Here is a 12442-nt window from a genome sequence, read left to right on the forward strand (position 1 = left end):
AGGTCCTACTGTATAGCACAGGGAACTATATTCCCTATCGTATAGCACAGGGAACTATATAGCTTGTAGTAACCTGTAAGGAAAAAGAATATGAAAAAGAAAATGTGAATCACCATACTGTACACCAGAAACTAATACAAAATTATAAATAAAAAAATAAAAAAATTTTTTTAATGGGCAGAGGACTTGAATACTTACTTCTTTAAGAAGCATATAAAAATAGCCAAAAGCACATGGAAATCTCCTCAACAGCATTAGTCACCAGGGAAATGCAAATCCAAACCACAATGAGATATCACTTTATACTTATCAGAATGGCTACAGTAAAAAAGATAGACAATAACACAGGTTAGCAAGGACTGGGAGCAAATAAAATCCTGTCACACTGCTGGTAGGAACAGAAAATAGTGCAGTCACTTTGAAAACAGTCTGTCATCTCCTCAAATGGTTAAACACAGAGTTACAATATGATCTAGCAAGTCCACTCTTAGGTATACACTCAAGAGAAGTGAAAATATTAGTCTACACAAAAACTTGTACATGAATGTTCATAGCAGCATTATTCATAATAGCTAAAAAGTAGAAAACATTCAAATGTTTATCCGCAAAGCTTTCTCCACACAGCAGCCGGAATGCTCTTGCAAGAGCGTGAGCCAAATCACATCTTCCTCCTTGAAGCCCATCAATCACATCTCATCAACGTGTCGAATGAAATCTGAACTTTTCACAGAGGATGGCCCTGTTACTCCGGCAGCCTCATCTCTGGCCACTGCCCCTCTCACACTCTGTGCTGAAGCCTCAAGGACTTTTACCTGTTTCTGGAACACACCAAACTCTCCTGCCTTAGGGCTTCGGAGCTGGGGCACCCCTCTTCTTGGATCACCCCACTCTCCTTCCTAGATTCCCCCTTCTTCCTGAATCTCCCGCCACCTCCCACCTTCTGCGTCTGTCTTATCCTGAAGGTTTTAGCCCAACACCCTCTCCTCTGTGAGGTCTTCCCACAGCCTCCCCTACAAATAGGGCCTTGCCTCGGAGTCTCTCTCCTTGGAGGCATTAATTCCAGGTCTGACTACATTCAGTGGATATTCTCTGTTTACTGTGTGTCTCCCCTACCAGCTGGTGAGCTCCATGGGTAAGAGCTAGGTCTACTTGTTCTGTTTTAATCCCCAGAGCTTTGTGCAGGGCCCAGAGGCTCTAGAAGAGACTTGCTGAAAGGACTTCTCAGTGGTTTACCAAGTGCCAAAGATTTATTTTCTTTTGAAAGTTTAAGCTGCCCTCTAGTGGAAAATACAAGCCAAAATTCGGGCCTGGATTTTGTTCTTTGTTTCTGTTTTTATCCACAGGAGCCCCAGACTCTCTTTTCAGCGTGCTGGAGACCTGGCCTCTCTCCTCCCCCTGCAGCGGAGTGGACAGTGTGGACCACCTGCTCACCCTGGGTCCACGTGGGGCTCCTCACAGCTGCAGATGGAGGGACCGGCTTCCCCCAGTGGGACCCCTCCCAGGGTCTGGGGGTCCTCCCCACCCTGCTCTGATGTTTAGAGCTTGTGCTGTCTGTCCTGGTCCTTGTCTGCTCTCAGAAATCCATCCATATAGATGTGTGGGCACATTCTCCAGTGGGACACTGGGGCCTCGCTGGGCTTCTGTCCCCCAGGGGTCAAACCCCTGAGCTGCACACTTTAGAGAGTCCTAGGTGAGCTGGTGGGCGAGTTTGGGGGCAGAAATCCCCCCAAAAAGGCAGCACTTGCAGACCCTGACTTAGGTAATAATATGAATCTGTGATTCTGGGCAGGCGGTCTCTGGGAAGCAGCAGAAGAAATGGCCCAGGCCCAGGCCGCTGGATTCTAAACCTGAGCCTTTGGCTAAGGGCATCATAATATTACATTCTACATAAAAGGAGCGCTATTAATTTGGTTTGTCCCTTTACTAACGGAAGTTTAGTAGTACGTGCCAGCAATACAAAGATGAACATGACAAGGTACTTACCTTCGAAGAGCCCGCAGCCTCTGATGCAAGGTCACGAGTAGACGAGGCCTCGAAAGTTGTGTTACCGAAGGCAAGTTCATGTGCCTGCTGCACTGCAAGGCCAAACAAACTGAAACATCAGAGTTTGGAGCAGAGAAAGATTTATTGCAGGGCTGAGCAAGGAGGATGGGGTGGCTTGTGCCCAGGAAACCCCGAACTCCACAAAGGGTTTCAGCAAAGCATATTTAAGGCCAGCTAAGGGAGGGGGTCACAGGTACGTGATCAGCTCATGCATAATTCTCTGATTGGTTGATGCTGAGGGAACAGGGCGGTCAACACTATCAACCCTTAGGCACCAGAAGGTCTGGAGGCCATGGGCTCTCAATCATCAAGCAGTTAATTTCTTCCCTTTGGTGGTGGTTTTTAACATCTGAAAAACTCAGGAAATATACATGAGATACTATTATCTGGGTGCTTCAGAGAGGAGATGTGGCAGAAGATACAGAGGAAGAATGTGACCCTGGAAGGCCCCACAAGGTCCTACTTGGTTACAGTTGCAAACTGGTGGTCTACAGATACGTTTTATTTGGCTGGCACAGTGTTTATGTTTTTAAAAATTATTTACCAACCTTTTAATATGGGAGATTTCTTAATAAAAATCCAGACTTCTGGCTTCTCTTGGGAAACCAATGTGGCAATACTGGGTCCATGCCCACCACTTTCCACGGGACTTTCTCCTTATGTCACCAGCCTGGCCATTCCAGGCACTACGTGGAGACCCCTGTGCCAGGAGTAGTGAGAGAGGAGCAATTAACACTGGAAGTGATGCTGGTGGATGCAACCTGTGTTCCAGGTTCTTGTCCCATCCCAGAAAGAATTCAGAGACTAGACTAAGAGGTTAAAAAAAGTGAAGTGAGGATTTACTAAAGGATGGATAGTACACTCTTAAGGGGAGAGCGGGCAGGCTCAGGTGAGTGGGAGCTCTGAGTTTCTTTGGCAAATTAGTTACATAGGGTGTAAAAATGAATGGGCAGAACATTCATTGGGGAGGGAAGGGTTTGGCGTCGTGTTTCCTGATTATCATCTCGACTCCACCTTCCCAAAGGGAGGAAGGATTTTTGTCTGGATCAAAAGCGTCATGTTGTCAGTGCATGATGGGTACTTTTGACCTGCAAAGCTAATTTTATTGAAATGAGGGCATAATGAGCAAAAGATTACATTTGGACACTGGAAATTCCTACCTTTTCTCATCTTCCTTTGTTCCTTTCCAGGCCACTCATAACCCCAAAATGTGTGATCCCTTAACAGCCCAAAGGTTCCTGCTTTTCTTTCTCTGCCCAGGGACCCCTGGTGCTTACATGATGTGTGGTTTCCTGCATTTGGCTTGTGCCCCTCCTTTCTGCCCAATTCCTGCCATTGGGTCCGTGTCTCCCTTTCTCTACTCATATCTAGCTATCTGCCTGCTCTAACAGAAGCAGGTGAGAGGGCAGGTGAAGTCTTCCCAGGGGCAGTGACTTCCCAGGTGCCATCTCAACACCTGAATGGGAGATGGTTGTGCCCGTAGGAGCTGTGTCTGAGAGGGTGGGATGAGATGTGAGTCTTACAAGCTGGAGGGTGGGCTGCACTTGGCTTTGCAGCATAATGAATGTGAATGATGCATGAGAATTGCAGGTCAAGTCTTCCAGCAAGAGACAAAGACTGAAATGTCCTCAGGAGAGGAATTGGGTCTGAAGACCTTTGTATCAAACATGTCCCCTGAGGACGGGGGATCTTGTTGAAATTCAGATTGTGATCCAGAGATCTGGGGTTGGGGGAGGGACTCTGCATTTCTAACAAGCTCCTGGTCCCTGGACTGTACTTTGAATAGTTGAGCCTTAGAACACAGTTTGCAATCTAGTGGGCTGTGAGCCAAATTTGGCCCAGGAAGTAAGGTTTCTCTGGGTTGCATAGTATTTATATTTTTCTATCATATCACTGTGATATAGGAAAACAAATGTGGGGGCCAGAGGATGGCCATGTCCCAGGTCTCAGTTGTGTCCCTGAGACGTGCCCCACCTTGGCTTCACACAGGAAAGAACTCAAGTTCAAGCCACAGTTGAGTAAAGGTAGATTTATTTAGAGACATACACACTCCATAGAGTGCAGCCTATTTCAGAAGGCAGGAGAAAGGCAACAAGGTGTGGGGTTATTAGTTTTTATGGGCTTGGTAGCTTCATAAGCTAACAAGTGGGAGGATTATTCCAACTTTTGGGGAAGGGGCTGGGATTCCCAGGAATTGGGCAACCGCCCACTTTTTGACATTTTATGGTCAGCTTCGGATCTGTCAATGGCGCCACTAACATTCACCATGCTAATAATATATTACCATGAGTGTATAATGAAGTTCAAGGTCTATTGGAAATTAAATCTCTTCCATCTGGCCTCAAGACCTGTTGGGGGTTGAATTTTCCACCACCTTGGTGTTAATTGCTGTGTTATTCCTTGAATGGCTGTGCCTTGACCCCTCCCTTCCTGTCTCAAATAAATTTTATTTTATTTTTCATAATTGAATCTTGCTTGTTAATTGATTTTTCACTTGTTCATTGTACACCTTCCCTAGGCTGTGAAACTCCATGCAGGCAAGGACCTTGCTGTCTTGTTTGTCCCTGTTTCCATTGAGCCTAGAACAGTGTCTGACATGCAGTCTCTACTCTCTACAGTCAAGTCTTATTTATCAAGTGAATTAGCAAGTCTGCTTTCCTGTGTTGCTCACAGTGAGAGCCACAGCCCACACTTGATCTTCTTCACTCACTTATGTTACCTCCTGAGGAAGGTGGACTCAGGATGAAGCCCTTGGGAGCCCCCTAGGTTTAGGGACTCTGAGGGGGAGGAAGAGGAATGAGGGCAGGAAGGAGGACCTGGAGAGTGAGGACCCAGAGGCCAAGGGAGGAAAGACTACAGAGGGTGAGTGCTAGGCCTTCAGTGCTGCAGTGGTGGCTTTTCATGGGAGGGAGGGAGAGAAGGAGGGGTGGCAGGCCTCTGGAGAGAGCTACTGGCTGTTAAGAAAGTAGGAGTGCAAAGGCACTAACTGGAGCAGTTTGGTGCTATCGAGAAAGAAAGTTTGGAGGCAGCATCTCAAGATTACAACTGGGCCTTGAGAAGTTTTTAGGGGAGGGCAATTAATTTTGATCCTGTGTGTAGACAGAGGATAGAGACCTAGTGGTGAGAAAGAGAGTTAAGATATAAAAAAGGCTGGGAATAATGGCTGTCACCACACCTTAGGGCAGGTGGAAGGCTGTGATGGGTTGTGGGTAGAGGGATTGGAAAGGAAGAATTTAAAAAAAAACCTTCCTTTAGGATACGGGGGCGGGGCGGGGAGTGGGCAGGCAAAGCAAACTCCAGGAGGAATGTGTGCTCCGCAAAGGTTTCCACTTAGGGGGAATCTCTAAAACCTTTCAAAATAATCTATGCAAGAGTAGGTTAGGAAATGTATCCAGTTTAATAGATGATTTGTCCTTACTGGTGTTTGCAGCAGCATAGATGCTTTGTCTCTGATCCTGTGGCTGCCTGTTCATTTCCAAGACTTTTCCAGAAGCATTGGTTTGGGTAATATCTTGATGGTTGATGAACTGTTCTTGTAATTGAACAAGAAGAGAGTTATGTTATCTCCAGTGTTGAGGGAGATGGGTGAGTAGAGATCCTGCCACTTGTGGAATTTGTGGGCAGGAGGGTGAAAAGGAGAATTATGAGAAAGCCCAATGCTTTCAAGGCCCAATGCTAGTCTTGATTTTATTGTTTTGTGTGTTTTCACCTCGTGGTACTCAATAAACATTTGTTCAATGAACAAATAAATGTTATGTCAGACTCTGTACATAAGAGTCAAAGAAATCTTGTATTCTGGAAAATCGAGCAGGTTTCTCCTGGCTCCATTTCATTGCAACTGTGAGGGATCTGAGAGAATTTAGCCCAAGGGTTTCCTTTCAGGCAGTAAGTGGAAATGTCTTCCCTAGGATAACACTGTCATCACCAACCAGGCTCTTGGCCTTCTGTGGGACTCATCCCACCTGGTGTTCTGGCTACCTTTGCTGTCACTGGCCATCTCTGCTCTGACTAATCATGGCCTGGCAGAGGCATTAAAGGGTGGATTCAGGAATTTGGTTGGTTTCTAATACAGCCTTCCTGGGTTAAACTGGGCATTGCTTAATTTCTTGGGGACTCCATTTCCTCATCTATAAAATGGGAATAATAATATCTCCTATCTTATAGGATGGTTTTTGCAAGACTGAGTAAGATACTGCAGATAAAATGCTTGCACACAGTACTCAATAAATGTTAGCTATTATTATTGGAGATTAATAAACGTGGGTAAAACATACTTTTACATACTAAATACAATTTGACATTCTTTGAAAATATCCTCTATGTGTAGGTACTGAATGAAAGAGAGGAGGGGAGAGAAAGAGAGAGAGAGAGAGAGAGAGAGAGAGAGAGAGAGAGAGAGATTGAGAGAGAGACTGAGTTTTGTTGGTGAAAGGTCTGGAGCCGTCTAGGCCAGTATAGTATTAGAACTGAAGATGATCTTCAGAGAGGTGAAGTGACGTGCACATGGTGATACCAGTACTACTGGCAGAAATACGTCTAAATACTATGTTTTTTGACTGTCAAGCTAGTGCCTTTCCCGCTCTACTCCATTTCCAGGTGTGGATTTTTAGTTTTTCAGAAATCATCCCAGATTATGTCCCAATTCAACTTTGTCCCAGTTCGTCCAGTAAACAAAAGGTCAAGAGCTTGGCCAAGAACAGCAGTCCGCCAGGCCAGTAGATGGCGCCGAGGCACTGTCACCGGTGGTGGGTGGTGGCTGAAGGGGGCGGTGCTCGTGCGGAAACGGGGACCGAGCAAACCTTCCTTTAATTGGTCCAAGAGCCTCGGCCCACTATCCAATCAGAAGCGCCTGCATCATCACATTACTGGGCTGGGCGGCCGCCCGCGGAAATTTGAAATGGCTGACGGGTTGCTGGCGGGCGGCGGTCTGGGGTTGGAGCTGATGTCGCCCGAGCCCGAGCGCACCGGCTGGGCGGCAGAGGAGGAGCAGGCGGCCCTCGAGAAAGGTGAGCACCCGCCACGCCGGGCTGGAGGAGCTGCCGCCTGCGGCAGACCGTGTCCGCGGCGGTGGGGGCGTCGGGACCCCTGCCAGGGCGCCCGGAGCGCAGGCCTTCCGGACCTGGCTGGTGTGGGTGGCGGTGGTGGCCGGGCGAGCCCCTGACCCACTCAGGACGTTGAAGTCGGGAGGCTCCTTGGGTTCCCCGCCTCCCCTCCCAGTCTGGCCTCAGCTTCCGCGAGCCTGGAGGGAGTTGGGCGGGGCCGGGAATTCCCACTCCGGCTGTCTGGGTGGGCTTCCGGGGGCTTTGCGTGCGTTTGTCTGGCGCATCTTTTAAATTTGCATCCCAAAGGGGATCCTGAACCACACCCCCCTCTCCCTGAAATCTGTTGTCTGGAAAATCTAACTGAATTAAGTGCAGGTTTCCACAGTCACCCTTCCTGGCTCCATTTCATTGCAGCTATGAGGTATCTGAGATTTTAGCCCAAGGGTTTCCTTCCAGACAGTAAGTGGAAATGCCTTCCCTGGGATAACACTGTCATCACCAGCCAGGCTCTTGGCCTTCTGTGGGGCTCATCCCACCTGGTGTTCGGGTAACTTCTGCTGTCACCGGCCATCCCTGCTCCGACTAGTCATGGTCTGGCAAAGCCGTTAAAGGGTGGATTCAGGAATTTGATTGGTTTCTCCTCTTTCAGGAACGCTTGGCCTAGACAGCTGCACTGAACATTGAGGTCAGGTGACATGCCCAAAGAGAGGGGAGCCAATTTGGGACAGAGTGTAAAAATAGAACTCAGGTCTAATTCTCAGTCCTTTCCACCTCTGCATGGAGATTCCATTTTTCTCCCTCTGATATTTTAAGCTGGTTCAGGTTCTGCTTTAACATTTTTAGTTGTATTGTGTAGTGGAAAGGGTCCTGGCGAAGTGAGAAAACATAGATGTGACTTAATTGCACTAGTAATCATAACCCCTCTTGTGAACTGGCAAAAGTCACTTGGCTTCAGTTTTCCCATTTGGGAAATAGATAATGGTGCTACAGAGTGGTGAAGATGAAGTGAAATAATGTGTGTAAAGTAATACTTTCAAATTGGCCCTAAAGAATTGTGCTCAAGTAAGGTATTCTCCTTTCTTTTTATTGCATTAACATATACGTAACATAAAATTTACCATCTTAATCATTTTTAAGTGTACAGTTCAGTGGTATTAAATACATTCACATTGTTGTGCAGCTGTCACCACCATCCATTGCCATAACTCCTTACACCTTGTGAACTGAAACTATACCTATTGAACAATAACTCCCCAGTCTCCCCTCCCCGCAGCCCCTGCCAACCACCATTATACTTTCTGTCTTTGTGACTTTGACTAGTCTAGGTACCTCCTATCAGTGGAATTGCACAGTATTTGTCTTTCTGTGACTGGCTTATTTGACTCAGCATAATGTTCATCGTGTTGTAGAACTTGTTGTAATTTCCTTCCTTTTTAAGGTTAAATAATTTTCCATGATACGTATATGTTACAGTTTGCTTGATACATATACATATATATTTTTATTTCTTTCTGTTTACATATATATATATATATATATATATGTATCACACTTTGCTTATTCATTCAGCCATCGTTGGACACTTGGATTCGTTCCATGCTTTGGCTATCATGAATAATGTTGGCTGTGAATGTGGGTGTACATGTATCTCTTGGAGACCCTGCTTTCAGTTCTTTGGGGTATATATCCAGAAGTGGGATTGCTGGGTCATATGGTAGTTCAATTTTTAGAATGTTTGAAGAACCACCACACCATTTTCCACAGTGGCTATACCATTTTACATGCCTTCCGACAGTGCACAAGGGTTCCTAGTTCTTCACATCCTCACCAACACTTATTTTCTTGATAGTTTTTCTTGTTGTTTTTTGGATAATAGCCACCTAATGGGTGTGAGGTGAAGGTATTATTTCTTTAACAAATGTTCATGTCTATATATTATGTGATGGGTACTGTTGTAAGTGATTAAAAATAGTTTACTTCTCTTAATTTAATGGAAGTAGGCATATGATTTTCATCTTTCCTTTGTAGGTGAGGAAACTGAGGCACAGTGAGATTGTCAAACAGCAAGTAAGGTCATGATGTGCTCTGAGGCTCAGGTGCACTGGTGTCTGTGAGTGGGAGACCCTTGAGTACACATCCATGGGGGTCACATAATTCTGGTGGCCTGAACAGGGGCAAAGAAATGGAAGGAGGGAGGAAAGGAAGGAGAAATTATGCGAGGTGAGGGAAGAGAAAGACTGCTGCAAATAACAGTCTCAGATACCCTCCCTGAAACCACTGGAAACGACTTTGCCAGTCTAAATGCTACCTACCCTCAACATTGTTTATTTAGTAGTTGTTTTGTCTATTAAAAAAGATCGTATTACCCAGAATTAGATTTGCCACTGACTGAATTGCATCTTGTAAAACATAATTACAAACACCCTAAACCTAATGCGATTAGCATTTTCTAATCCTTTCCTTAGACACAGGCATTGAAATTAGTGAGGAGGAACCTAGTCGCTTTGGTGAAGTAAACCTTATGTGTTATTAAGAATCTCTCATCCTTGTTTATTGAGGGGCACTGGCCAGCTGATACTGTAGAAGGTAAAGGAAGTCTTCAGTTTGTCTGAGGGGGAGCATAGGAAATCAGCTGTTTTTAAATGCAGTTTTATGGAATTGTTTCGGGGAACAAATGACCAAGGTGTTTGACCATTATGTTGCTAGCTCTAGTAAGAATCACAGATAGCTGTATCCTTTGAAAGAGAACTTAGGGCAATTTCCACTGAATTGAAAAACAATCCTGTTCCTCTGCCTTTCTGAGAAACCTCACAAGAAACCTAACTTGTGAAGGAATTTAAGTTCTTATTGTTTTGAAGTAGAATTTGAATTTTGAGATATTTTTAAATTTAGAAAACTGGTTTCTTCTGACAATGATAGAGGTAAGTAAAGGATCATACCCGAATCCTCGTTTATATTTTGTTTGGGATTTCTAAGTAAGGATGTGAAAATAGAAGCAGTCTCTAAGCACCAGAAGGGTCTGGGATAGTTGAGCCTGCCTATTTTTGTCGCTCTCTTAGGTTTGTTCCAAGATGAAGATTCATGCAGTGATTGTAGCAGTCATGATAAGCCAGGTAGTAGTTTACAGAGTTTTGTGCCTGAAGGAAAAACTCACTTTCCAGAAATGTTCCAGACAAGTCAACTTTTGTTCTATGAGCGATTCAGAGCATATCAAGATTACATTTTAGGTGAGTAGGTTCTCTCTTTTGGTTTCTTTTATCTTTTAATTTACAAGTAGATTGTCTCAGTTCCTCAGCCTGCCGTTTGTTGGTTCTGAGAAACTAGATTTAAGAGGATTTATTAACTTCTCTCTGCTTTATGCAGTCCCAGTTCTTATTGTGTTCAATTTGTTTGTAGCCGACTGCAAGGCCTCTGAGGTAAGAGAATTCACAGCTGAGTTCTTAGAGAAGGTCCTCGAACCATCTGGATGGCGGGCAGTCTGGCACACTAATGTCTTCGAGGTGCTGGTTGAGGTAAATTTAATTCTGTTGTTAAGACATTTATTTCTAGCTAAAAACACTTTCCCTCAGACTGTTATGGCCAAAATGCTTATTTTTAATTAAAGTTTATGAGCTGATTGAAAATAGCATGTTTTTCACATCTAATTGCCGTGGTGTATGAAGTGTTCTGAGAATTTTAAAGGCAACTGAGGAGGAGCTGGTGGCTTGTCAGTGTCCTCTGACAAGGGGAAGCGGATTATAAGCCTATGATGTGGGGGAGGTACTTGAGACCACTTTAAAAACAATCAGGTCTAATTATAAAGTCAATGGAGTTTGATTTAATTTTTTACCTTCTTAGCTGTAGCCCATTAAAGTAGCTCAAACCAAACAAGCATTTTAAAACTAGCCTATTTTTTGCTTAACAAATTTGTAGATATGTGGTTAATCTCTTGATACTGTGTCCCCATTGCAGAAAGTAAAAACAATCTTATTTTTCAACTGCCTGGGTCTTTTACATTAAATTTGCACTCTAACTACAGCTGTGAATTTTTCCCAGCGTTTGTTAACTGGACCACGAAAACCCCAGTTAAACTAAAATGTTAAACTGGGGAGTGTGAATATAAGTTGTGGCTGCAGCTCCTTTAGAAAATGACATCACAGACTGCAGTGATTATGTATGAGGCAACGGTCTGCGAGTAGCTGTTCCTTGGGAATTTTTAAACTTTGGATTACGTGAATATCTTTGGTTGCAGTTCAGGCCTATCAATTTGGTTATGATAGTACCTGCCTCCCCCGCCCCCTTCCGCCAACCTCCATTCTCTAAAAGCAGTGAAAATCATCGTTTTAAAAGAGAAATGAGCCTTTTCTCTACTTAAAACTCTAATGCATTGCGTTTACCAAAGGCTTGGTATTAGCTTTCTGGCTTCTCATTGTCCTTCCGAAGCCCCTCCTGCCATGGTCTCCTTGCCCCTCTGTCACCTCACCTCCTGCTGCCCCCACCTTATTTCTTTAGTTCCACCAAGAAACACTGCCTCTGCTCCTCCAGCTGCCAGGCTTTCTCTGCCTCAGGGCCTTTTGCATCTTTCCTGCCCTTTAGATTGCTGCTTCCTGTTTTCTTGAAGCTTAGAAATAACTTCCCCTGACCTGCCCAGTTAAACCAGACCACCGCCCCTGCTAGTTACTCTCTGTCACATACTTGTAGCCATCTTGTTTGTTTATTTGTTGCCTCCATTACAGTGTCATCTCCATGTGGGTACAAGCCAGTCCTGGATTGTTTATCCTTTATATTGTGGAAGAAGGCTCCCCATTCCCATTTCATGCTTTAAAAAAATCAGGTTATTAGTAAAGTTTTAGATGTGTATCTTAATTTTGATTTCTATAAGTCACGTTATTTTAAATTTCAGGTCATAGATGTGGACTTTACAGCCCTGAAGGCGGTGGTGAGTCTTGCCGACCCATACCTCTGTGAATCTCAAGTGAGCACTTTTACTTTGGAGTGTATGAAAGAGCTCCTTGATCTGAAGGAACACCGGCTGCCTCTGCAGGAGCTGTGGGTAGTGTTTGATGATTCTGGAGTATTTGACCAGACAGCACTTGCAGTGGAGCACGTCAGGTAGGAAGGAGGTTGATTAAAATAACCTTGTGGCCAGAAACTGGATGGAATGCAGTAATTCTGGTCTGTATTATACCTAGATTTAAAACTCAAACTGTAAGCCTGGTTACTGCAATATTTAAAGACAGGAGAATCTTTTTTAAATTAAAAAAAAAAGGATTTAATGTTTAAGTTTTTCATTTTAAGGTCATTTCAGACTTACAGAAAAGTTGAGAAAAATAGTACAAGGGATTTCTGTATAGCTTTCTCTCGGTGTCCCCAAATGT

The 12442-nt window shown here is 44.5% G+C and overlaps 1 protein-coding gene across 1 annotated transcript in view; it reads left to right on the forward strand.

Moving 5' to 3' along the window:
• The first annotated feature begins 6903 nt into the window (after positions 1 to 6903).
• The window catches only part of SHCBP1 (SHC binding and spindle associated 1), a 32652-nt gene continuing 27113 nt past the window's right edge, over positions 6904 to 12442 (forward strand). Inside the window, exons 1-4 of the mRNA XM_031458525.2 lie at positions 6904 to 7049; positions 10145 to 10312; positions 10482 to 10597; positions 11968 to 12176. Coding sequence (XP_031314385.1) covers positions 6941 to 7049; positions 10145 to 10312; positions 10482 to 10597; positions 11968 to 12176 — 602 coding nt within the window. The 5' untranslated portion in view covers positions 6904 to 6940. The remainder of the gene's footprint in view (positions 7050 to 10144; positions 10313 to 10481; positions 10598 to 11967; positions 12177 to 12442) is intronic.

This window comes from Camelus dromedarius, chromosome 9 (genome assembly GCF_036321535.1).
Source record: "Camelus dromedarius isolate mCamDro1 chromosome 9, mCamDro1.pat, whole genome shotgun sequence".
Classification (NCBI taxonomy): Eukaryota; Metazoa; Chordata; class Mammalia; order Artiodactyla; family Camelidae; genus Camelus; species Camelus dromedarius.